This window comes from Podarcis vaucheri (genome assembly GCF_965113315.1).
Source record: "Podarcis vaucheri genome assembly, chromosome: 9".
Classification (NCBI taxonomy): domain Eukaryota; kingdom Metazoa; phylum Chordata; class Lepidosauria; order Squamata; family Lacertidae; genus Podarcis; species Podarcis vaucheri.
In genome coordinates this window covers 78,334,268-78,360,803 of record NC_138767.1, presented here as the reverse complement: position 1 = coordinate 78,360,803, position 26,536 = coordinate 78,334,268, and the positions used below count along the sequence as shown (strand labels likewise).

The 26,536-nt window shown below is 46.6% G+C and overlaps 1 protein-coding gene across 1 annotated transcript; it reads left to right on the top strand.

The window, feature by feature from the left end:
• Nucleotides 1-236: 236 nt before the first annotated feature.
• Nucleotides 237-26,536, top strand: HTRA3 (HtrA serine peptidase 3; the record flags this gene model as incomplete). The annotated part of the gene is made up of 9 exons (XM_082238492.1): nt 237-654; nt 7,577-7,676; nt 10,857-11,079; nt 12,782-12,976; nt 14,522-14,554; nt 15,544-15,658; nt 21,248-21,296; nt 24,973-25,068; nt 25,912-26,536. 9 exons carry the CDS (start codon nt 237-239, stop codon nt 26,075-26,077), a joined length of 1,395 nt encoding a protein of 464 aa, XP_082094618.1. The 3' UTR covers nt 26,078-26,536.

Here is a 26,536-nt window from a genome sequence, read left to right as displayed (position 1 = left end):
TTCCCACCACCTCCGCGCCTCCTTCGACACCCGCAGCAGCAGCAGCCAGCCCGGCGAAGCCCCCTCGCTCGCTGCCGCTTGTGTTTCGCCTCGGCGGTTCCCGGGGCTCCAGCGCGCACCGCCTTCCCGCCCTTGGCGCGGCGCCCTCGGCCCGATTGGCTGGCGGGGCGCGCCGCGAGGCTCGGCGTCGCGCTGCCGGGACGGCGGCGAGCGAGGCTGGCGCGGGGCTGCCGGCCATGAGGGCGCCGGCGCGGCTGCTGCTGCTGCTGCTGGCGGCGGCGCTGCTGCTGCTGCTGCCGGGGCGCGTCCGGGGCGCGCGGTGCCCGGCGCGCTGCGACGTCTCGCGGTGCCCGAGCCCCGGCTGCCCCAGCGGCTACGTGCCCGACGGCTGCAACTGCTGCTTGGTGTGCGCGGCGGGCGAGGGCGAGGCGTGCGGCCGCGCCGAGGACCCGCCGTGCGGAGACGACCTCCAGTGCCGCTTCCCGGCCGCGGGGCTGGGCCCGGGCGTGTGCCAGTGCCGGCTCCGCGCGCCGGTGTGCGGCAGCGACGGCAGGACGTACGCCAACGGGTGCCGCCTCAAGAGCGCCGAGCGCCAGGCTCTGCAGCAGGGGCTGCCGCCCGTCGTGCAGGTCCAGAAGGGCGCCTGCGGAGCCGGTAAGAGCCGCGCGGACCCCCGCGAACAACCAGGCCAGGAAGAAGCCAGGGCCAAGCGGAGACCCCGAAGGGGGAGCAGCCGCTTAGTGGCCGCCTTCTCCTCCAGCCCCCAGAGAGCCACAGACCCTCCGGGTCCTGCTACTGCGAGAGAGAGAAATACGGAGCGGGGTGGGAGCTTTAGACGCAGGACTTTGAAGGCGGCCTGACAGCTGTCACTGCTCCAGCGTGGTGGTCGCTGTGATCTCACTCAGTGGCGTAGCGTGGGTTGTCAGCACCCGGGGCAAGGCAAGTAATTTGCGCCTCCTAACCCGTGGATTTGCACCCCCTAACCCGTGGATTTGAGCCCCCTAACCCGTGGATTTGAGCCCCTTAACCCGTGGATTTGAGCCCCTTAACCCGTGGATTTGAGCCCCCTAAACCTAACCCCCAGATGTTGTGCCCGGTGCGGCCGGGCCCCCCCTGCACCCCCCACGCTACGCAACTGATCTCACTCCGCCCTGCCGAACAGGTATTGTATGCTTCTGTGGCGCTTCAGAAACCTGCAACACCTGTTCCACCAGAGAGAATAGCAGTGCAAAAGACGAGTGAGTGTGTATGCACGCGTTGCACAACTTGCATCGTTCCGCCTTCAGCTGTCTTGTTGCCGACAGCTTTCTTGTTGAGCCAGCCACCGCGGGCAAGCTTTTTATGGCAGTGCGCTCTTCCTGACGGGGCATTCTTCTGGTGAAGGCAATGCTTGATTCCATTAAAAGACAAAAAAGTCCTGATATGTGCCACGTGCCAACGTGGCAACAGGACCAATTTGGGAGCAGCCTCTCCATGTAATAACAGCTTGGTAGGGAAATGAGAAGGATTTAATGCACTGCATTAACTTCTCTCTCCGGTGGGGGAGCACGTACTACTGGCAGCATCTCAAGAACGTTTTGTTCTGACATGGTTCCTTCTGTCAGCTGAACCCTTTTCAGTTCCCTTCCTAGTGCATCATGCCGAACGAAGCCTAACAGTAAGCCTCTGATCTTCAAAAAGTTATACATTTAGAGGATTATATTTTCACATTGGACGCGGGTGGCGCTGTGGGCTAAAGCCTCAGTGCCTAGGGCTTGCCGATCGAAAGGTCGGCGGTTCGAATCCCCGCGGCGGGGTGCGCTCCCGCTGCTCGGTCCCAGCGCCTGCCAACCTAGCAGTTCGAAAGCACCCCCGGGGGCAAGTAGATAAATAGGTACCGCTTACCAGCGGGAAGGTAAACGGCGTTCCGTGTGCGGCTCTGGCTCGCCAGATGCAGCTTTGTCACACTGGCCACGTGACCCGGAAGTGTCCCCGGACAGCGCTGGCCCCCGGCCAATAGATGTGAGATGGGCGCACAAACCCCACAGTCTGTCAAGACTGGCCCGTTCGGGCAGGGGTACCTTTACCTTTACCTTATTTTCACATTGACCTGCATGCAGTGGGAAAGGGGCTGGGAGAGGAGGTGGTTCTGCGTCCAAAACAAGAAAAGAAAAACAATCTAGCTAGGGTCAAACCGCATGTTACACTGCAGCACTCAGGGCTGGCCCACCCACCAGGCAAAGTGAGGCAACCAGCTTGGGTGGCAGGACCCACAGGGGCAGCAGATCTGGCCTCCAAGGAATGCCAGTGGCAGTTGTGGCACACTTCTCGGAGGCCGGATCTGGCACCTCCTTGGCAGCCCCCCACCCACTGCCGCCTCTACAGTGACCTTTTGGCAAACAGGAGGCGCTGCTGGTCTCCTCCCACTCTTGTTCCTAATGCAGATCCTTATTCTCCACTTGCTCCTGATCTAGATCATCGCTCACTCCTTCCCTGGCAGGGTGACAAACCCGCTTTGCGGTTCACTTCAAATGCCTTGGGCCAGCTCTGGCAGTAGCATCAAATCAAAGCTGCAACAACAAACTAAGACGTGCCGTGAACAACTCTTGGCAGTGGCACAAATTGTAGTTCCATGTTCTTGTGGGACCCACTGTGGGTCACAGACTGATCTAAAGTGGGTCACATTAAAACAAGCAACACTATCACCATTTTGAGATAGGATAAAACATTAAGAAGTGGGTCTCTAAATACATATTTTGGGTGCTGTGTGGTGGCATCTCTCCTCCCATTTGTGTATTGTGCTCCAAAATGGACCAACGTACGGGGACTTCCAACTCCCCTCTGGACAGATGCCTCTAGTATTATGTTGGTGGTGCTTGTGTCACTGGAGCTGATGGCTTGGTGGTGCTGTGATGTGTTCTTCATCAACCTCTCTCCATGCATGTGGGTGATTTCACCAGCACACTCTCCAGATCTGCCTTTCTCAACCTTGGGTCCCCAGATGTTCTTGAACTTCAACCACAACTCCCATCATCCCTCACCACTGGCCATGCTGGCTAGGAATGATGGGAGTTGTAGTCCAACAACATCTGGGGACCCATGGTTGAGAAAGGCTATTCCAGTTGGTGGGCACAGGCAGTGTTTCAAGGGGCACTAGGGAAGCAAGCCTAGAGACTAGGTTGATGTCTCTTGTTTCCATAACTCTTCTTGTTATGGAAACAAAAAGAGTTGTTGGGTGAGCAGAGAGTTTGTTTGGATGGGTGAGAACTCGGAGATTGAGAGGGATCGTGTGTCATTAATGGAACATTTTAATACGTAATGGTGTAATTTTGTAATATTTGTCTTTTGCTTTTTAAGCTTTTAGTACACCGCTTAGAGATGTTTTAAACATATGAAGCAGGATAGAAATTAATCAATGCCTTCACTTCTAAAATGCTATTTTAGTAGGATTTGGCAGCAGCTATTTTTTTGGCATAATAGTTGCGTACCTTCCCCCATGTCCTGGATCCTCGTGTAACTAGGGTATAGGATTGCTCTGTAAGTGGAACTGATGGGGTTTTTTTCCTCGAATCAGAAACCCCAGTTGAACATTTTTGGCAATTGGGTAACATTTTCAGATAGTATGTAAAATTTACATGACACACTTTTTAAAGTTTTTGTTTAGCAACTTATGTCAAACATGCTAAATCAGATCTCCTTGGTTTTAGGACAGTAGGAAGTTTTTTTGGGGGAAACTTTCCATTCAGTTTTTCCCAGAAAACCCACATAATGTGCTAGAAATACAAACACTCAAACAATAACATTATTTTCTTTTCCGGTTGTTTCCTGCAAGTTTCAGACAGTTTCAAAATGTTTACTTTGGTTTTCTGTGTGTACAACTAATACCATTTGAAAATTTTAAAAACAGCATTTCATAGTTCTGTGGCTGAGTCATGAAAACATGTGCACAATGGGCTGTGATCTTTTTTGTTTTTGAAGAAGAACTGTTTTACCCTGTAAATTAAAGCCTCTTAGGAATGCAGAGAGAGAGCCTCTGAACACAATATTTGGAGGTTGGCAAAGTGAGAAAAAAAGCCATTATCTTAGGCTGCATACACACAGCAGTTTAAAATGGATTCAGTGTGTGCATGTTTTTCACACTCCCCTCCATTTAATTTGGATTTCCCTGATCCACAGATAATGTGGTTTGGGGGGGGGGGAATCAACATATACTTTCATTTTACCCAACTGTGGACATATTGAAGAGTATTGTGTGTGAGGGAGGGGGTTTAACTTATGTGCTGATGTTTTGTTGGATATCACAACATTCCTCAGTGGGCTGCTGGTGGGTTGAGAGCAACACATACCGTAACACTCACTTGCACCATAACACTCACTTTTTTCCTCCTAAAAAGTAAGGGGAAATGTCTGTGCGTGTTATGGAGGGAATGCCTACGGGTGGCATGCCTACGGATTTTCCTCCTCTAAAAACTACGTGCGTGTTATGGTCAGGTGCGTGTTATAGAGCGAAAAATACGGTATTTTATGTAAAAAAAACCAACCCACTGTTTTGTGTAAGTGTGCTATATCACAAAACTTGTATCTCAAAAAAAATTTTTTAATAAAAAAAAAATGCCCACCCACACGGTTAAACAAATATTCTCACAGCAGACCTCACAACACTTTTATTGTCATCATCATTATTAAATAAATTTATATGCTGCCTTTCAACCCAAGATCACAGGGTGGTTGAAATTCTGATGGGAAGCCCACTCACAGGTGGGGAATGCGCTGTTGTGCTCAGGTGCTGCTTTCGGGTGTCTGATTGGTCATGGCAAAAACAGGATGCTGGACTAGACCGGCCACTGGCTCCAGTGGCGTAGCGTGGGGGGTGCAGGGGGGGCCGGCCGCACCGGGTGCAACATCTGGGGGTTAGGGGGCGCAAATCCACGGGTTAGGGGGCGCAAATTACTTGCCTTGCCCCGGTTGCTGACAACCCACGCTACGCCACTGATTGGCTCAATCCAGCAGGCTCTTCTTATATTCTTGGGACCTAAGTGCAACCACATTCTCCCCATTTGTGATGCCCAGAAACTGGTACACTGAAGATGGAACATGGTTAAGAGCAAATGATAGGCTTACAGTGGTACCTCTTGTTAGGATATTTCCGTTCCACCTTAAAAGGGAGCAGGATGTTTGTGTCACAGCCTGCGTATTTCCTGTTCACAGGATGTTTAAGTTTGCTATTGCTTTCGATTTCTCTCTCTGTCGGAGACACTGACGCAGAACAGTCATGTCTTTCTTTGTTCTGATCAACGCTCAATAAAGTCTGTAGATAATGCTCACCTGAGTGCGACTTCTAGCTGCTGCTGCTGATAAGAGTGTGCATGAGCCCTGGAATGTGGCAAGGTATTTTCAGGAAACTCGTGTCGCTAATCGCTACGGGAGATCGATGAATTGTCCGGCAGCCGACTTGGGGCCATGATGGACTTTATCTCCCTGGCAGTATCCCAACACCTCTGGATATGAATGGGTAGACCAAATGATGCCTCCAAAATGAAAACACAAAATACATACATACAAGAAGAAGAAGAAGAAGAAGAAGAAGAAGAAGAAGAAGAAGAAGAAGAAGAAGAAGAAGAACAACAACAACAACAACAACAACAACAACAACAACAAAAAACCAACAAAAACAACAATAACACTACCCCACACATATTTAAAAGGACATAGAATCAGCCAAAGGCTTGGGTGAAGAGGATTGTTTTTGCCTGGTGCCTAAAAATATGTAGTGAAGGTGCCAATGACCCTCCCTGGGGAGAGCATTTCACAAACGGAGCCACTGCAGAAAAGACCCATTCCCTTGTTGCCACCCTCTGGGCCTCATGTGTTGGAGGCACATGAAGAAGGGCCTCAAATGATTTTCTCCAGGTCTGGAATAGTTCATTCGGGGATAGGTGGTCCTTTGTGCAAGTCTGGTGTAATGGAAAACTTGTATTTCAAAAATGGAAAAGAATTGGCTGTGTGCACAGTTAAACAAATATGCCCACAATTGACCTCAGGTTTCCAGAAGTTATGGTGGGTGGGGAAATACCAACTGAGGGGAGAGGACAACACCACGGGGTGCAAATAAATGCAGCTCATCTCACTAGTGTGGACAGGAAGCCTCAAGACCTTGAGAGTTCAATTGAATGCTCATGCGTGCACAAAAGCACACCTGGGAAAATCAAAGTTGTGTGGCTCACGTGCACTTTAAACCTCTCTGGAGTGCTGGCAGGGTGTAGAAGTATGAATGGTGGCTGAATGTATAAAATGCCTTTTTTGTTTGTTTAATGAGGAATAACTTTGATGGAGGATTTGGAATCACAATAAATATGCATAGAAAAGAAATGGGTGTTGGGAAATTAAAAGGTGGTGCGGAAACACACATAGGAGTGTGAAGTATATACTTACTGAGAGTCAAAGCCCAAAGCAGGGGGCAGCATATACAGTGGTACCTCGGGTTAAGTACTGAATTTGTTCCGGAGGTCCGTTCTTAACCTGAAACTGTTCTTAACCTGAAGCACCATTTTAGCTAATGGGGCCTCCCGCTGCTGCCATGCCACTGGAGCACGATTTCTGTTCTCATCCTGAAGCAAAGTTCTTAACCTGAAGCACTATTTCTGGGTTAGCAGAGTCTGTAACCTGAAGCGTATGTAACCTGAAGCATATGTAACCTGAAGCGTATGTAACCTGAGGTACCACTGTACTTATTAATAAATAAGAAATTTAAATGTTAATATAAATTTTAAAATCCACCTTCTAAATCGAACTTGCGCTGTAAGTTATAAAGTTGACCTCTGGCAAGTAAAGAAAACTTTTTGAAATGTTGCCAATGGAATTTGCCCATCCCCTTCAGAATCTGCTTCCTTCATTTATTTTCTTTGAAGATATTTTTTTAAAAGCAACTTTCAGCACAACAGGTTCAGCATGGAATAAAATAATAATTATGACTCATGTCGTCTGAGGAAATGAGATGTTAAACTGTTAAAAAAATGAACCACTAGTCCAGAATAAACAATATTTTTTTAAAAAAAGCTTAAAACTCCTTCCTAATGTTGGAGTATTTGATATGCTCCTGTAGAGAAGCAAAACAAAAACATAGCATTTTTAAAGAAAATAATATTCCTCCCCCGCCAAGTACTTCTGGGAACTTATTTATTTCTAATTACAATTTTTACATTTCCTGTAATGATGATGTCCTCATGCAGAATGACAAACAAAAAAAATACAGGGACAATTTTTGTTTCTCTGAGAAACTAACCAAAAAGCTTTCGGGGGGGGGGATACCTTTACATTTATATTGTTATTTTGTTTTTTCACACCTTAAATTAAAAATTATTATTTGCTTGATTCTGAAGAGCTGAGACAAAATAAAATACAGGACGTGACCATTTTACACTCATCAGATTGATGGCTGACCGCCCACAAGCTCATCACCACGGATCTGGAAGTGGCCCAAAAACGGGGCGGGGCTGGGACAGGGGCGTAACAGGCATTCCTATTATGTAGAAATAAGCAACATCCCTATTGATTTCTAATTTCTTAATAACACTTCCCTTTATCTTTGCTAGTATAGATCATCAACAGCCAAACAGCCCAAGGTATAAGTTTAACTTCATTGCAGATGTGGTGGAGAAGATTGCACCAGCAGTTGTACATATAGAACTTTTCTTAAGGTAAGCTGCTGGCATTTATGATTAAAAGTAAAAATGCTGTGCAAGTACATACCTAGTATTGATTACAACGGGAAAGCGCAACACTACTTTGCCATCATTGGGGATTCGACTACTGGGGGCAGGGGCGGGCTTATGGTAGATTTCCTAGATTTCTTTTGATTTCCTTCTCTTTACAGTGGTGCCCCGCAAGACGAATGCCTTGCAAGACGGAAAACTCGCTAGACGAAAGAGTTTTCCGTTTTGGAGGTGCTTCGCAAAACGAATCTCCTATGGGCTTGCTTCGCAAGACGAAAATGTCTTGCGAGTTCCTGCGGGTTTTCCCCCTCCCTCCCCCTTTTTCTAAGCCGCTTATCAGCTGATCCGATAAGCCGCTAATAGAGCTAATAGCACTCATCCGCTAATCCGTCAATGGGCTTGCTTTGCAAGACGAAAAAAACGCTAGACGAAGAGAATCACAGAATGGATTCTTTTTGTCTTGCGAGGCACCACTGTACTTTGTGCTCATTCAACCGTTCTGTTGAGGTGGATTTTGCACATGTCCAGGATGTCCGATTTAGAGCAGAATACTGTCAGCAACACACACAAAAATTGTGCTGCGTGCTCAGGCCCGGCTAGCCAATTGGATGGAGCTGGAGGCACAGACACTCAGCAGAAGTGGCCTAGGCAGAACCAAGGAGTGGATGAAGAAACAAGTATGGACTCACAGGTGACAAACAGAACGCTGAAAATGCTGCATTTTACCAGCAAGGGTAAAGGTAAAGGTAAAGGTACCCCTGCCCATACGGGCCAGTCTTGACAGACTCTAGGGTTGTGCGCCCATCTCACTCAAGAGGCCGGGGGCCAGCGCTATCCGGAGACACTTCCGGGTCACGTGGCCAGCGTGACATCGCTGCTCTGGCGAGCCAGAGCCGCACACGGAAACGCCGTTTACCTTCCCGCTAGTAAGCGGTACCTATTTATCTACTTGCACCTGAGGGTGCTTTCGAACTGCTAGGTTGGCAGGCGCTGGGACCGAACAACGGGAGCGCACCCCGCCGCGGGGATTCGAACCGCCGACCTTTCGATCGGCAAGCCCTAGGCGCTGAGGCTTTTACCCACAGCGCCACCCGCCACCAGCAAGGGTAGATGGCCCTAAAACCACTAACAGCAATGGGTGGAGTTGCACAGTAAATAGTAACTGAGCATTTTCCATAGAAAATCTTTCCAGTATTGGGTGGTTACTGTTTTGGTGCATTTAATCACCCACCATCTGTTTGTAGTGCCCATTAGATCAACTTACTTGTGGTGACTTTAGCTCTGCCTCTTGTACCTCAGGAAACCTGTTGGCAGAGGAAATGGGGGGACGTTCACTGTACTCACTGTGAGCTTTTACTGTTTAACCGGAGGGAAAATTTACAAAAAGGGAGAATAGCAGAAAAGTGTCTCGTTTTAAAATGTGGATGTCAGAGCACTGATATTTTTGTAAAGAAGATTCAAAATCTACCTCAATTTCCTCAGGTAGGAGCTGCCCCTAGATATAATTGGTATTAAAATCCATTACACTAAGTGAGCCTGAGACACAAAAGCAACCCTGGCAATTGTATCCTGCCATCCTACAGCCTTTTTGAGTCCACAGCCTCCTCTCCTTGGGAATCTTCCAGGCAGCCATTTTGCTTCCGCAGTACTCATGAATTTGTCTTAAGCTGCAGGGCCAAACAACACAACGTGGCACAGGAGTTTTGGGACTGAATCACCCAATTTCTCTTTATTTTCCTGAAAGCGGGCAGACGATCCCACAGAGTTGAGGGTCGTTTTAACCCATTTCCCCTCCAAATCAGTTCTCCAATGCAAATCACTCAACAGCCCCCCCCCCAATGTCACCATTAGCCATGGAGGGTGGAAAAACATGCATTTTCTCACTGTACTTGCATGTTTTCTTCTCAGTAGCTAATACCAACCAGAGAGGGTACAGGGGTGAGGAATTAACCAACCTCAACCCCCAGACTTTATCCTCAATTCAAATTGGGAACCCCTTGAAGGTGTTTTTACAAAAGTAAAAGGGCATTGTGAGATCTTCACTAAGATAAAGTGGCTGGTAAAACAAGCATTAACACACACACACCCCAAATATAACACATAACAATAAAACAGGATCAGGTAAAACCCCAGGTCTCCCACATCATGTGTAGTTTGGCCTTGGGATATGAGCTACTGAGAAGAAAAAGGAATTGGGAATTACCGTATTTTTCGCCCCATAGGACGCACTTTTTCCCCTCCAAAAATGAAGGGGAAATGTGTGTGCGTCCTATGGGGCAAATGCAGGCTTTCTCTGAAGCCTGGAGAGCGAGAGGGGTCGGTGCGCACCGACCCCTCTCGCCCTCCTGGCTTCAGGAAGCTCTCCGCAAGCCGTGGGAGCCTGTGAGAGTTCGCGCCGGGCTTCCGCGGCTTGCGGATAGCAGCCTGTTCTGGGGGCTGGGGTCGGAGGAAGCTCGGGCTTCTCCCGCCCCAGCCCCACGCCTGCGGGGGAAATAATTTTTCCCCCTTTATTCCCCCCCCCAAAAAAAACCTAGGTGCGCCCTATAGGGCGAAAAATACGGTACCTGATGATGGCTGACTTTTGTTTGGACATATAAGCTGTAGCTGCTGTTTCAGGTGGATGCTTAAAGATGGCTTGCTCCTGAAGGCTGTCTGTAGTGCAGGACCATCACTCGTATAGTGTCTGGATGCTTGTTGTGGGGCATGTGCTGGGATTTCTATGGCATTTTATGGGTCTATGGCATTTATGGGCATTTTATGAGAGCCAGTGTGGTGTAGTGGTTAAGAGCGGTAGTCTCGTAATCTGGGGAACCGGGTTCGCGTCTCCGCTCTTCCACATGCAGCTGCTGGGTGACCTTGGGCCAGTCACGCTTCTGTGAAGTCTCTCAGCCCCACTCACCTCACAGAGTGTTTGTTGTGGGGGAGGAAGGGAAAGGAGAATGTTAGCCGCTTTGAGACTCCTTAAAGGGGAGTGAAAGGCGGGATATCAAATCCAAACCCTTCTCTTGTGTTAATACCTTTTAGCAGCTCTGTCATCCCAGCCATTTCTCTGGGGAAGAGGCACTGCCCTCTTTTTGTTTCTGGGAAAAGGGTGCAGATCACGGTTGTGGCCTGCTTATTTTTTCTCGGCGAGCTTCATTGATTAAGAGGTGGCATTTTTTTCAGGCATCCTCTGTTTGGCCGGAATGTCCCTCTTTCCAGTGGATCTGGGTTTATTGTGTCAGACGCAGGTCTAATTATAACCAATGCCCATGTGGTGTCAAGCAGCTCCACCGTCACCGGGCGACAACGATTGAAAATCCAGCTGCAGAATGGAGATACGTATGATGCAACAATCAAAGACATTGATAAGAAATCTGATATAGCGACGATAAAGATTAATCCGCGGGTAAGTAGGGCAAAGGAAGTGTGCCCAATATTTGCATTGAAACCTGAGGCTGCTGACGCTCCATAGTTGCCTTAGACTCTCACTGTTTTATGGTACGGATTCAGTCACATACCTGAAATTGCGGTTTTCACGAATAAAGTGGATTAAAGTACTCTGGTGCAACAAATCCACTTTTAAAAAACACCCACACTTTTTGTTAGGAAGGAGAGTGATGGGGAAAAGCAGGCAAAGTGTGAGATAACAGTTCAAGGACAGCAAAGAAATCAGAATAGTTGCTCAGGAAAAAGCTGCGCTTGTGTCTCTTGTAACAACTAGTTTTTCCCTAAGAAGGTAGTGATTTTAGCAGGGTTAAAGTGCAATGAGGTAGAGGGTGCTTCTCCCCTTGGATCTTATCTTAATAGGCATGAAATGCATCACAAGTGAAACATTCCACAAATGGAAATTTCTTACATTTTGCCAAGTTCCTTTCAAGCGATTTAGATTGAGAACAGATTTGTAGATGAATGTGCACTCCGAAACGCCTAAAACATAAATCATAGATGGTACAGTGACTCTTATTTCCTGACAAGATGTTGGAAGCAAGAGGAAAAGGGAAACCCGGATTGATTTCTAAACTCCAGTTCTTTCATAGTGCTGTTCATTATAAAAGACACAAAGAAGTAAAGTTTAAATTCATGATAGTTTTACCACCACCGCCCGCAATTACTTCATGAAGTGGCTTGGAAAAAGCTGAGAAACTCCCTTTACTTCAAAAGATATTGGTAAATAGCATAAATTATTCCAAACCAGTTGGAATTAATTCCCATCCCTGATTGGGAGTACAATGGTATCTGCTCACCCCACCCATAAGCCTCTGTTGAGATGTCAGGAGCACTGCAAGCAATATTCCCCAACAGTCTTTGGGATCAACAGAGCAGTGCTGGGAGGAGTACAGGTGTGGTGGAGAAGGAAGGAGAGAGATTTCTCCCCACCTTCATGGTGGGTAAGAGAGTGCAATTGAGTTCTTCCCTGGCTTGATTTAAATCTGAGCCATGGGGAAATTGGAGTGGGGGTTATAATGTTCATCTCGCATGTGAGGGCAGCAGCCACAATTCATAATATGAACCTGGGAGTTATTATTTTCAGTGGCATCTCTAGTTTAACGTTGAGAATTGGACTGAAAACACAATGTTGGTGTCCTGGTGGTCTTTATGCAATTTTCTTGTGGGGCTGTATGTAAATTTTACTAACATCTCTGCACCGATACATCCCAAGATCTTGGAGTGTTCAAGGCGGGCATAAGGCCAAGTTCCAAAAGCAACAGTTGCTGGGAAAGGAGATCGGGCTTAGCCAAGATGGGGGGGTCCTCTGCAGTGAGCTCAAGCTGGGGCCTGGTGGTTCCTGAGGCCCTGGAACCTTGGGGTCAGTTTACAGAGTTGTCAGTCAGGTGTCAGGATTAGTTCTGCGGCCTTGAAAAGCAGAGATTGATCTGCAAAGCTTGTGGCAGTCACACAGTATGGGTGGTGCAGAGCGTAAGGCCACGGGGCTTGGCTCCTGGGAACTCAGTAGCTTGCCTTGAGTAGTACAGACTTAGTCCAAAGTCACCCCGTGAGCTTCATAGTTCTACCCTGTCCCTAGTTCTGATACATTACTAAAAAAAATTCTGGGAATGCTATGGTTTGCTTTCCTCTCCTCAAATGCAACCACTGCCTTTATCTCCTAGAAAAAGTTGCCTTTCCTCGCCATGGGCCTGTCTGGGGATCTGAGGCCTGGTGAATTTGTTGTGGCCATTGGGAGTCCCTTTGCTTTGCAGAACACAGTGACAACAGGGATTGTCAGTACAGCCCAGCGGGATGGCAAAGAGCTTGGCTTGAAGGATTCTGACATGGATTATGTTCAGACAGATGCTATCATCAATGTAAGTAAATCCTCTGATTTCAGGAAATCTCAAAATCTATGGACCAGAGGTGATGATTTTTAACCAGTCCAACTACTGAGAAGGAACATACTATTGGAAGTATGTTTTCCAATAATATCACAGTTTACAGTTTATCCAATTTACAGCAGTCCAGTACATTCAATACATCTTTTGACTACAGGCAACTCCCAATTTACGCAGGAGTTACGTTCCCAGGCACGACATGTTGAAGTGAAATCGCATATATTTGAAAAGCCTGCAAATACCCAGTTCTACCCCTTTTTGTGACATTTTTGTAACTTTTGGGGTGGCTTCGGGTTGGGAACAATGCCTGTGTGCACAGTCATGCACACTGAACATGCTTAAAATGGCAGCTGCCTGTATTTCAAAGAAACTGTGAAAGTGGTCTGTATTTATGAAATAACAAAGGCTGCTTAATGTTTTCTATTTTACTGGTGTTGATGAATCATTGTTTAACCTCTGTCCTTGTTTCTTAAGAAAAAGCCACTTGTAGAACTTGGCAAATTGTTTTGCATTGGCTCATTATTTTAATGTTTCAGCTTATGTTCTTTGCAGGAGGAGCACTCTAGTCCTATTTCCTTAACCCTGACCAATCCCAGCAGCAGCGTGGCATCTCAGACTCAGTCAGAGCCCCTGAAAGGGCTGTTGTAGACCAACAGCCGTTAACCTTTTCAGACCTGGGGCCCACCTTTAACCCCAAAATGCACTTGGTGATCCCATAACTTAATTTTTACCACTTGTTTGTGTGGTGGTAGCGCTGCAGTTGCGACCTATCTTAGATCAGGCTGTGACCCTGTAGTGCAGAGGTGGGGGGTCTTTTTGGTTATACTGATGATGGCTTGAGAACCTTCATTTTCTCTGGTTGTTCCATTTCTCTGCTGCCTGACCATCCCTGTTGGGCTCAGCGGCCATTCCCTCATCTGGGATGTGGTGGGGTCTCCAGCCATAAAGTTCCTGGGAAGTGGAAGGCAACCAACTCCTGGTCTTTCCAGTGACTCACACAGCCCATGCATGACAGGCCAGGTGTAAGCTCTGAGAAAGATGGGAGTGGGAGACCAACTCTGTGTTCGCCCACATCAGGCATGTCTGTCATTCTCCAGTGAGGCAAGAAGCTGAGGTGCCTTATAGAGATGCAGATGCAGAAAGCGCTAAGATTGGCCTCACACATTTATGTTTTCCTAGCTGTCCCAGTAATTTTAGCTGAACTGCCGTCTTACGGAAACTTGCAACTTGTGCAAGGGAATGAACGTGTATCTTTATGTCTGCATATGGTGCATGCATATTGTTGTTGTTGGCATCTGTCTGTCTCGAGAGACAATGGAGGGCACCCTTTATAGGTGAAGTCAAACCACTGCATTAGCAGCACTGAAGTGGCCTCCCTGTGAAGAAAATGAGTCTAAGGTGCACACAGCAGCTTTTGTGGGGCAGAAAATACAGAATTGCTGCCTGATAAAGTATGCTTCATTGAAATATGATGTTCACTTCCTGAAAGTAGCCATAACGTTTTCTGATATTGTTTTGCAGTACGGAAACTCAGGAGGACCTCTGGTAAACTTGGTAAGGACAGATTACTTTAAAGGAGCTTGATAAGCATCTGTCTGCTTTCATTTATCAGATTGAATAGTTTTTTCCCAAAAAGGGACAGTTACCCAAATTGCCATCTTGATAGTCTCAGTTTGGCCAATAATGTAGAAGTTGTTTCATGTAGTGGCTGGAGTGCTAGACCTGGGAGGCCAAGTCTCCACTTGACCATGAAGTTCACTGGGTTATCATGAGTGTGAGGAGGACAGGTCTATCAACGCATTGGTGATACCCAGCCTTGTTTCCTCTTCTAATTTAACCTAATTCCCACAGTCTTTAAGTCTATTGTGAATGGCAGCGACATTCCAAGCTCTCAAGCAGAGAAAGGACTTTTCCAGCCCTGCTCTGCGGGATTCCTTAACCAGAGATACCAGGGACCGAACACGAGACCCTGGGCGCGCAAAGCCTGGGCTCCACCACTGAGCTGGGGTAGGTGCCCTGGGTCTATTTTGTGACATCCAAAAATGCTGTGGAAGCCCAGCCCCTGGTCCACTGGGCAAGGCAGAGCTGAATGCTCATAGAGCTGAACGCAGAAGCCAAAGACTCAGTCCAGCATCACAAGCCGTGGCGACACATGACAGTTGCAAAAAGCCAAGCGTATACAATCAGAGCTTTTTTTGTTGTTGTTGTTAAAAATGGAGTGCCGGCACTGATAGCATAGAGCATGAGATTCTTAATCTCAGGGTTGTGGATTGGAGCCCCAGTTTGGCCAAAAGATTTCTGCATTGCAGGGGGTTGGGATAGATGACCCTCAGGGTCCCTTCCAAAGCTGCAACTCTATCTTGGTAAAATGACCAAGGGGGTTGTACTCTGTGGCAGTGAGTACCGTGTCAGAAAAAAGTGCTGATTATCGTTAATTTACTATTGTGATAAAAGCACAAGCTGCCTGTTAGGAATACACTTCTTTTTAAAGGCAAAAGCTTTTAAAATAACAAATGAAATGTGTTGGTATCTTACTTCAACAGGATGGAGAAGTGATTGGCATCAATACATTAAAGGTTGCTGCAGGAATTTCTTTTGCTATTCCTTCCGATCGCATTGCTCGATTCCTGTCAGAGAATTCTGACAAAGAAAGTAAAGGTAAAATTTGGAAGCATATGTCGGGGGATGGGACCAGAGCAGGGGGTGGGGAAACCTTTTCAGAGGCAAAAATGGGCAGAGCAACAAATGTGAATTTTGCCGTTTTCCCCCCAGTAGGCTATTTTCTATGGATACTCACACACCCCTCTGCACCCTCCTCCCAGGGATGCAAGAAGCATTGTCAGAGTTCAGGGGCATGGTCCATGCAGGCAAAAACACCCAAGGAGGGGGCAAAGCGGGGCTGGTAAGGGCCTGGGGAAGGTGTGCTATGGCTTAGGGACGGGCCCTGAGTCACTGGACTAGGGAAAGATATTGTACTTCCGGTTTAGTGCAACCAAAAGTTTATTTTTGATAGAAATGCCCTAGGCCACCTTAACAGTTCTTCAGGGTGATATTATGTGGCAGCACAATACTCTTACGTAACAGTCCTACACATGCCTTAAAAAACAAGTCCTATCAACCTCGGTGGGGCTTACTTGCAGGTAAATAGGTTTAGGATTGCCACATTAGAGCATAGCCTCTTAGGAAAAGCAAACGTTTAGTTATAACTAAGCGTTTGCCCCAGGCATAGTTTATAGCATTATTAAATAATAATAAATAAAGGAGGCCTCTTATTCAGATGAAAGATGCTTAAACAAAGTCTTTCATATCTGCAGTGATAAGACGGATGTTGGCATGACGTTATTGTGCTACTCCTGAAAGTGTTTGCACTCAGGGAGTTTGTGCATGTACTGCAATATGCATGATTATAATAGCATATTATCACAATTGTGTTATCGAGATCATATATCGTTTTGATACTGGAACTGATCCTCGGTTTTCCTGCCCAAGTGCTTTTCCACATGCATCCCATTGCAAGTGCTATTTGATATAAATATGCTTTTATGTTATGGCTGTATCATCTGTTGGCAGAACAGTTTGCCAGCTCAAATGACATTAAAATGGTCTAATAGTCCATCTGAACACCAGCACTATTTAGGGACCATGAGTGCTGCTACTTCGCCTCTTCAGCCTCGGCTATGCGAAGAGAAAGAAGCTGGGTCCCATTCCTTTCTTACTAGTGGTCCCTATCCTGTTTTCCATCCCACTGGACCCTTCCCCTCACTCTCTCAGACTTCGCTTTTCCTCCTTCTGTGTTGAGCCTACAATGATGACTATTTTCCCATGTGTGAAATTGACTAGTACATTACTAGTGCAGCTTAGGGCATGGTAAGTAGCCGGGCTCCTTTCAAATCTTACATATCACTCTTCTGCATTCTGTCCTAGCTGGCTGCCTTAATTTCCTTCCTTTCTAACCCCCCCCCCCTTTCATTTCTTCACACGCTTTTAGTAGCAAGTGCTCCTCCAGGCTGCCAGACAGAAAGCACTGGGGGGCTGCTTATCCACAGAACAGGCACAGCACAATAAGCTGTTGCGCCAGCTTTTCCTGTGTTGCTGCCGCTGAACTGATTCAGTTCTCACGTTGGATTGACAATGAAGTGCTAGAACTGTGTGTTGAGGCTCATAAAGATGTCAGTATTAATTGCTCTTGGAATTGTTATTACTCATATTTCAGTATATGCCTGTGAGTATGAATTAGATACAAAGTGTGGCATTAAACATAATTGAAGCATTTTTAATGGTTACGTAATTTCTGATATTATTTCCACCAACTCTGGAAAAACTCAGCCTCCAGCTGCAAAAGTAATTATGGTCCCTATCTGGGGCACATTTTAATAATTATAAAATATAAAATACAATGCACAGATGGTTATAACCAAGTCCCCTTCTCCGCCCCCCCCAACCTCAGCATCCAGTTTGTCCCTTCCATGTGGCCCCAGCTGTTGGATCAGTGGAGGAAGAGGTCACAAAATATTTGCACATACATTTCCTCATCCAGCTGTAGTTACGAGAGTGGAAGCAGGGTTGGTTAGATCATTATTTGAAGCACAAGTCACCAGAGTAATTCTCCACTAATAATAGAAGTCCCTGCTGTTGCAGGAAAAGGGCATGAAAAATCGCTAAAAAAAATCCCTTTCTGGACTCCTAACACTTCACAACTGGAAAACCACAAAATATCCTCTATTAATTGCCCAGCTCCATCTTTGATCCTTGCTGCTCTGTTTCAGAAACATGGGTCCCTCATTTCCTTTTTCCTACGTACTCTAGAAGCAACATGGGAAGCAATTAGGAGCAACATTATGCACTAATTACTATGGGTCGCATCCAGTGCCGCACTTACAGAGTCCTACTCAGCCACCAGGACTTCCTCTCCCTGCCCACCTCCAGATATGCCCCGGAAGGTCCTCCAGCCTTCTGGAGCAGATTTTGAGGGTGCATGGGGGAGTCTGCCAGGGAGAAGAGAGGAGTGGAAAGTTCTGCTGTGCAAGCAGAAGTCTGCTGTGTTAACAGAATAGCTGTTTTGGTTACGACCACATATGTCTTTCTGTGTGTACATGTACGTACGTACACACATGCTGAAACCAACCCGTTAGAAAACATGAAACCTATTTAAGAACCTATGGGGCTATTCTCACCCCCAAAAGCCAAGCCAAGTTAGAAACGGTAAAAGCTGATGGTTCTTTGGGAAAATACTCAGCCTTGTTCTTTTGCAGACATTAAAGCGAATGAAATTCTGCAGCTGGGTGGTGGTCACTAAGTGTATATATGAAGTACATATGATAGAATTAGGAAGGAGCCTTGCCAGTCTTATTTTTTTATTTATTTTATTTACAATGTTCTACACTGCTTTTTTGCACAAGTGCCTATTCAAAATGACTTACAATAAAAAAAATGCCTAGAAGGCAACTTGAAAGTTTTCCTCCTACCATACTAATGGGTATAGGGATGCAGGTCGTGCTGTGGTCTAAACCACTGAGCCTCTTGGGCTTGCCAATCAGGTTGGCAGTTCAAATCCCCGCGATGGTGGTGAGCTCCTGTTGCTCGGTCCCAGCTCTTGACCACCTAGTAGTTCGAAAGCATGCAGTGCAAGTAAATAAACAGGTACTGCTACAGGAGGAAGGTAAACGGCATTTCCGTGCGCTCTGGCTTCTGGCATGGTGTCCTGTTGCACCAGAAGCAGTTTAATCATGCTGGCCACAAGACCCAGAAAACTGTCTGTGGACCAACGCCGGCTCCCTTGACCTGAAATGCGAGATGAGGGCCTCACCCCATAGTCGCCTTTGACTGGACTTAACCACCCAGGGGTCCTTTGCCTTTTGCCTTTTTTTACTAATGGATACAATCCCCCATTCCTCTTGTGCTGCTATTGAGCTTTTTACTATTAAACTTAGTAAAAAGCTTAATAGCAGCATGGTGTCGAATCATCAGAGTCTCAGGGGAGAGAATATGAGGAGTGGATGTTGGCAGGTGTTAAATATTCACAAAATGCTTGAGTTATATGCGTCATGAGTTATTTAGAAAGCTGTCGTTTCCATGCCAGGGAAAGGAGGGAGGGAAGCGGGCAGACAAAAGGGGGGTGGGGAGAGAGAATGAGAATTCTTCTGCCTCCCACCCCCATTCACAACCCTTCACCTTGTCCATTATGAAATATCGTGCATTGGTAATGTTCACTCTTGCACACTGGATGTGTGTGTGTGTTTAAGTGCATTCGTTTTCGGAAAGACTCACCTGTCTGTATGCCCAGTGTGACAAAATGGGAATGCAAGGTGGGCAAGTACTATTAGTGAGGAGAGGACAAGCACTCAGCACACGCATATATCCTCTCAACGCCCACCCACTAGTGTGAACGGGAAACATTGGCTTAAGAATCAAAAGGCAGAAAATTAAATCTGCTTTTTGGTGTGGAACCCTTGTACCAATGTACATGTGGAAAATTCAGACCTGAGGTACCCATTGTGTGAGAAAACACCTCCACATGGAAACAGCCCTCGTTTTAGGGCCAAACCACATAAGACATTTGCTCTTCCGTCCATTTCAGTCTCTCTTTAAACCGAGCTGTGAGTCCCCCAAATGGTATTGGCACCAGGGAACAGGAGGCCCTTTTCTCAGTATAAAGCCTGTCCGCCTTGTCACAGGTTTCCTGGTGGGGGGAGTAACAGCCAGAGAGGGTTCTTGTACCAGAAAAAGGTGGAGAGTATTGACACTCTTCTCAGCACTGTGCTCCCCGCCTTTTTGCAGGGCCCTGTGGCTGTTTTTAAAGCAAAGTTTAAACAAAGCCTCACTGTCAGTCATCCCCTTGTGTTGGGGACAGGGGACCATCCCTGCTCTGAGGTCATACAGCGAAATAAAGGTTTGAGAACTGCTGCAGATATAGAACTGCTTGGCCTTTCCAGAAAGCACTTTGGAGACAGGTTTTACCTTAGGCGAAATAGATCATGTATATAAACTTTGTAAGTCGTAAGGTCTAAAAATAGGAAGCTGCCACATAGTTTAGAAACTTGGCAGATTGTCTGGCCTTTCCGTAAGCTTTCCTAACAACCTGATGTTATGAATTGGCTTGAACTGCTGCCTGGGGAGATTGGTTTGTGCTGCCACACACACACACACACAAACGTGGACTTCTCTGCCCTCCTTCCCTTATGGCAGAGCCCTTAAGATGCTGCCTGAGGGAGGAAATGCCAGGCCTTGGTCTCTTTCTCAGCCCCATTATGTAGCACACCTGAGCCCTGGGAGGGCTGGCACTTGAGCTGAGCCAACCCTGGCCATTGGGGACATTTCTGTGAAGACCTTCTTATGTTGACAGGGCATGGCAGCTCTTTCCTTTTAAACTTTTTTTTAATTACCGTATTTTTTGCTCCATAAGACACACTTTCCCCCTCCTAAACAGTAAGGGGAAATGTGTGTGCGTCTTATGGAGCGAATGCAGGTGGGAGGCAGGTGGGTAAAGAGCTCTTGGGGGCTATTCCCGAGGAGGGAGAAGGGTCTGACTGGCTGTGTCAGTCCCTTCTCCCTCCTCGTAGAAAAGCCCGCAGGTGCCGTGCTCCCTTTAAAGAGCGCACGGCTCTTGCTGGCTTTTGTGGGAGCTGGGGGAAGTGACAGAGGGCAGCCCCTCAGTCCCTTCCCCACCTCCCAGAAAAGCCCCCAAGAGCCGCACTCCCTTTCACTAGCCGCGTGGGGCTTTTCCCCTGAGGAGGGAGAAGGGCAGCCCATCAATGAGGGCTGCCCCCTTCTCCCTCCTGGGGAAAACCCTGCAAGCGCCGCATACATGCTCCATGCGGCTCGTGAAAGGGAACGCTGAGCAGAGCCTGGGATGCATACAGGCTCTGCTCAGCGCTCCCTTTAAAAATATTTTTTTTCTTGCATTCCCCTTCTAAAAACTAGGTGTGTCTTATGGTCAGGTGCATCTTATGGAGCGAAAAATACAGTAGCCGGGCATTTTAATGATCATCTGCATTGGTTTTAATGTTTTGACGCTGTACACTGTTCTTTTATTTTATTATACAGAGGCATAGAAAAACTTTAAAAAATAAATAAAATTTACAATATGTTGCTGAGAAACCCAACTGTCTTAAAGAGATGGCCTATGGCACAAACTTTGGTTATTTTATATGCCATGTAGAGGTTTTTATGTAATTCTGTAGTGTTTTATGTTACTTTGTGCTTTGGAACGTTTTAAAAACGCTAACTAGGCTTTCACTTTTATTCCAGATATGAAAAAAAGGTTTATTGGAATAAGGATGCTGACTATAACACCTGCGTAAGTCTCTCTTGGTGTACTGAACTACAGAACACCCGGAGCTGCATTCGTGTATATAATTCCAGTTGAAATAAGCCCATCTCCCATGTGCAGAATTGTAACCCTGGACCCAAATCCAGTTGTAGCCAGGGGCTGAGAATCATGTGTAACAACGGATGGACCAGATGAGCATTCTTATTCACATCAAAAAGAAGCATTGCTGGCATCTGGGGCCAGCATTTTCAGGCAACGACCAATGCCATAATGCCTCAGGAAGGCCCATTGGCGCTACCCCCTGACCTGCTGTGTAGGAAGAGGAGCATCTGGGCAGCTGCTGCCCTCCCTCAGTGGCACTGCACCCCTGCTGGCACGGATAGCCTCTCTTTTGCAGCTACTGCCCAGAATAGGAAAGCCTGCTGTTGTGTTGTGGCACCAACTGACAGCCCAAGTAGACAGGCAGGAGAGGTGAGTGAGCAGCAGCAGCAGTACCAGGTACTGGGAGATGCTGGCAGCAGTGGGGATTGGACCACAGGTCTCATCCTCACATCTGTCCAGAGAGAGAGGACAGGTAAAGTTCATCTCCTGTACATCTGAGGGTGCCAGTGATGAAGGTGGTAAGGAGGTGCCATAGCCTCTTGGGAGAGAGCAGAGCAAGCATGGACCGCAGCTGCTCCTCTCTGCTCTGCCTAACTGCTCATTTTGGCAAGCAGTGAGGAACATCTGTGTGGGAATGTTCAGGGTGGCAGGAGAGGATATATTGTTTATTAATATCCTTCCTAATGTGCTAGCAAGTTCCTTTACTTAGCAGAGTTACATTCCCCTTTTTACACGCACAGCAGATAGCTGGATGCAGGCCCGTGTGAGCCTCTCACTATTATACAATTCTGTCTGTCTCAGATTGAATTGTACATTCCTAGTTAAGTTCCCTTGAATCCATTTTAAAAGAATAAAGACACCACAATCTTATTCAAAGTCAATAAAAGAAGTTTACTTACATCAGTTCACAGTTGGATTCCTGAAGGCAGACTTAGTTACAAATATGTACATGAAGATCTACCCCATATGGGGGAATAATCCCAGTGCTTCTGCTAGCTGAGATCTAGCAGAGCAGTCCGAGCTAAAAGCTGGTCAAACGAAGAAGGAACCTGGACAGGTTAGGTCACGCCCACCTTCTATCACATGCAAAAAGAAGGATGCTCCAGCCAGGAGGAACAGGGAGTTTTGACTGGCTGGACCAAACTTCCCCTTGCATGTCTTCTCTAGCATTTCAAGGAATGTTATACTTGTCTGCTTCTCATGGATCACATCCCACAGTCTGCAGCAGCAGCAGCTGCCTCCCATCTCAGTCTGGAAGCGGTGGAGAAGCTGCTGTTGTCTTGTTGAAGGGGGTGGCCACAAGAAGCTCGCCTGAGGCAAAGCACCTTACCACAGACAATAACCTTGAACGAGGGTGTGAATGCACATCCACAGTGTTTGCAGAAGGCAGCTTATGCATGTGAATGCCTCTTACATGTGTGCATGGGCGTGTGTAGCTAGGCTGTGATTTTATGTTTTATTAGAGACACTCCTGAGTTTATAATGACTAAGGACCAAAGTTCACATGACATGTCGTTTGCCCCCAGTATTTTTCCTTTTACAAAATTAAGGGTGCCATCTAAAGTGGAAGATAAGCACAGAGGATAAGAGACTTCTTAATCCTTGACCACTCAGGTTTTCCTGATTAAAAACAAAACAATAGTACACACCCCAAAAGCTGCTTGTCTCAGGGCAGAACCAGCTGGGAGGGGAGTGGTTTTTGGCAGAAAAGAACTGTAGGCTCATATTCCATTTTAGATCACAGTTTCTGCAACTGCATTTTGTAAAATAAAATATGAAAAACTGTTGGGAGACAACACATTGGAACAGAGAATTGGGTTCGGCTGATCCAACAGCCAGCTTGTTTGTGGAAATAGTTTCTCAGGCAAGATTACGTGTGAGCTGTGTACTGTGATAAGAGGGGCTTGCAGCGATTCCTCCACAAGGAAGCTGTGATCTTCCATTGTGGTGTTGAGGCTTTGGGGATAACTTTGGGTTGCTAAGAGAAGCAGAACACATTTTTTTTAATTAAACAAAATTGGCAAGAAGTTCCCTCGCAGCTGCAGGGTGGCATTGGCAGCAGCAGAATCCTTCGAACTCCCTGAACACCCTGTTAGGATGTTCCCCAATTCCCTGAGACTCCTGGGCTCTTCACAGGCCCCTCAAGGCCCAGCAGCTGATGAGAAAGGGCTTATTTCAGCAGACTCCAAAAAGGAATGCCAACCAGCAGCACTGCCAAGTCTGAGGGGTCCCTTGGCAAGGTGACCTCTGGGTGCCACCCTGATTTCTCTGCAATCCTCTCGTCTCACTGCCCTTCCTCTGCCAGGCAGCAAGAAAGGGCCCCCGTTCCTTGTTTATGTGGGTGGGCAGAGTGAAAAATACATTCTCCGAAGGATGGCTTAGGCAGCAGCCTCTTATTAATTTGAATTATGGTGCTGGAGGAGACTCTTGAGAGTCCCATGGACTGCAAGAACAAACCTATCCATTCTTAAGGAAATCAGCCCTGAGTGTTCACTGGAAGGACAGATCCTGAAGCTGAGGCGCCAATACTTTGGCCACCTCATGAGAAGAGAAGACTCCCTGGAAATGACCCTGACGTTGGGAAAGATGGAGGGCACAAGGAGAAGGGGACGACAGAGGACAAGATGGTTGGATAGTGTTCTCGAAGCTACCAGCATGAGTTTGACCAAACTGCGGGAGGCAGTGGAAGACAGGAATGCCTGGTGTTCTCTGGTCCATGGGGTCACGAAGAGTCGGACACAACTAAACGACTCAACAACAACAAAGTTTACCTCTCTGCACACAAACCTCAGTTGATGCTGCACAGGCTACACAGTGGGAATCACTTGAGCAGCACATGCCTGGAAGCGTCATGGCTGGTGGCCTCATTCTGATACAAAATACGAATAACTCGTTTTATCGTCCACCCAGTTTGCTTTAATGGCAGCAGAAAAAGGCTCACTTTCCTGGACCCCTTAGGTTTATAGTCAACAAAGTTGGCCCGTCAGACTTCTGCCTGCACTCCAGGACTTCCTCTCCCTCTCCCCAGCCCCCATATCTGTTCAGAGAACTTCCCCCAACCCTCTGATGCAGATGTGAGCATCAGAGGAGAGAAAGTCCCATTGCTCAGCTGGAAGTTCTTGCACTAATGGGGCAGCTTTGTTGGATGCAACCCAAAAAATCCAGAGATGGGAGTGGGGAGGGGTGGACTCATCCTCTCCCACTTTGAGAAGAAATATTGCTCCTAATCTTCCAGACACCCAGTCAGCTTTTCTCAACCCTTCCAAAGAACCAGAGGAGCTCTGCAGCACAGCCCACCTGCCCCTTCCTGCATGAGTTTCCCTCTCTCTGGGGTACTACATCTGTTCCCAGAAGCTGAATTTTACAACCGTTTTTTCAGAAAAACTACTCATCCACCTTGCCTCTCACCAAGAGGCCACATAAACATCCTGTGTCTTACAAGTTTCACTTGCGCTGCTAACTTCCATTTAACACAATACTGCAAAGTTGTTTTAAAATGTTAATTCATGGAGGTAGAAATTCTGAATTCTTCAAAAGCTGCAGCAGCAATAGTAATACAATGATTCAATTTTGGTAATATTTGTGCTTTTTTTTTTTTTAGACTAGTGGAAGAACTTAAGCTCGATGATCCAGATTTTCCAGATGTCAGTAGTGGAATTTATGTGCATGAAGTTGTTCCAAATTCTCCATCTCAGAGGTATATTGGTCACAATCCAGAAGCAGTTGCTTAGAACATGCTAAATCCAGCATAAACTCAGAGGCACAATTAGATTCAAGGTTCAACTTGTGTTGACTGATTTTTATTTTTTAACCATCTAAAAAAACCCTACTTTCTTTTTCTGGAGTTGTATATCCAGTGGTATTTCATTTTCAAGTATTATTCTTAAAGTCTCAGCTGTATTAGATTTCAAATCACGTAGGAGAAGTCTGTAATATCTGTGCTTAGTTTTGTTTTTTGTTCTAATATTGTTTTTAATGCTGTAAGCCACCCTGGGACCTTAGGCTACAGGGTGGGTTGTAAATAACAATAACAATAACAATTCATTGTAAGATGCTTTGGGAGTGTTTAAGATAAAGGTAAAGGGACCCCTGACCATTAGGTCCAGTCGCAGACGACTCTGGGGTTGCAGCGCTCATCTCTCTTTATTGGCTGAGGGAGCTGGCGTACAGCTTCCGGGTCATGTGGCCAGCATGACTAAGCTGCTTCTGGCGAACCAGAGCAGTGCACGTAAACACCGCTTACCTTCCTGCCGGAGCGGTACCTATTTATTTACTTGCACTTTGACGTGCTTTTAAACTGCTAGGTGGGCAGGAGCAGGGACCGAGCAACGGGAGCTCAACCTGTCGCAGGGATTTGAACCGCCGACCTTCTGATCGGCAAGCCCTAGGCTCTGTGGTTTAGACCACAGCGCCACCCGCGTCCCTCTTGGGAGTGTTTAGGGGAGGTGAAAATGTTTTAATAAATAAATTTGTTTGTGGGTTTTTTAAACAAATAAAGGATGAACTTTAGCTTATTACTGTTTCTCTTTTGCCATCACAGAGGTGGGATTAAGGATGGAGATATCATTGTTAAGGTGAATGGGCGCCCATTGGAGACTTCTGCTGACCTGCAAGATGCAGTAATGAATGAATCACCTCTACTACTTGAAGTCAGAAGGGGAAACGATGACTTGTTGTTTAACATAGAACCTGAAGTGCTTATGTAAAACAAACTGAGGAAGATCATTGCAACACAATTAAACTCATTTATTCTGGAACATCAGATACCTCCTTTACAATGTTAGTAATAGCACCTTGTGTTGACTGATGACAAGGTGGATTGACATAACTGCCTGAGCCGGGGCTGTACCTGACAGTCAACAACCTCACTACTTCAAGAAAAGTTCCTTTTGGTAGTTCTGCATATTGAATTTCATATAGTGTACGACTGTTGTATATGAAAGCAGTGAAATGTAGAAAAATGATTCTTATAGAATTATTGCCTGATATAAAAGCAAAACAATGTGCAAAACAAAGCTAAAACTTTGAGAAAGTGCACAATTTTTCAGGGTTTTTAAAATGATTTTTTTTCATTGTATTAAGAAAGCATTATTGTACAAATTGTATACTTATGACAAGTACTGTATGTTCTACTGTACAAAGATTAAAGTTTACACAACTGAAAA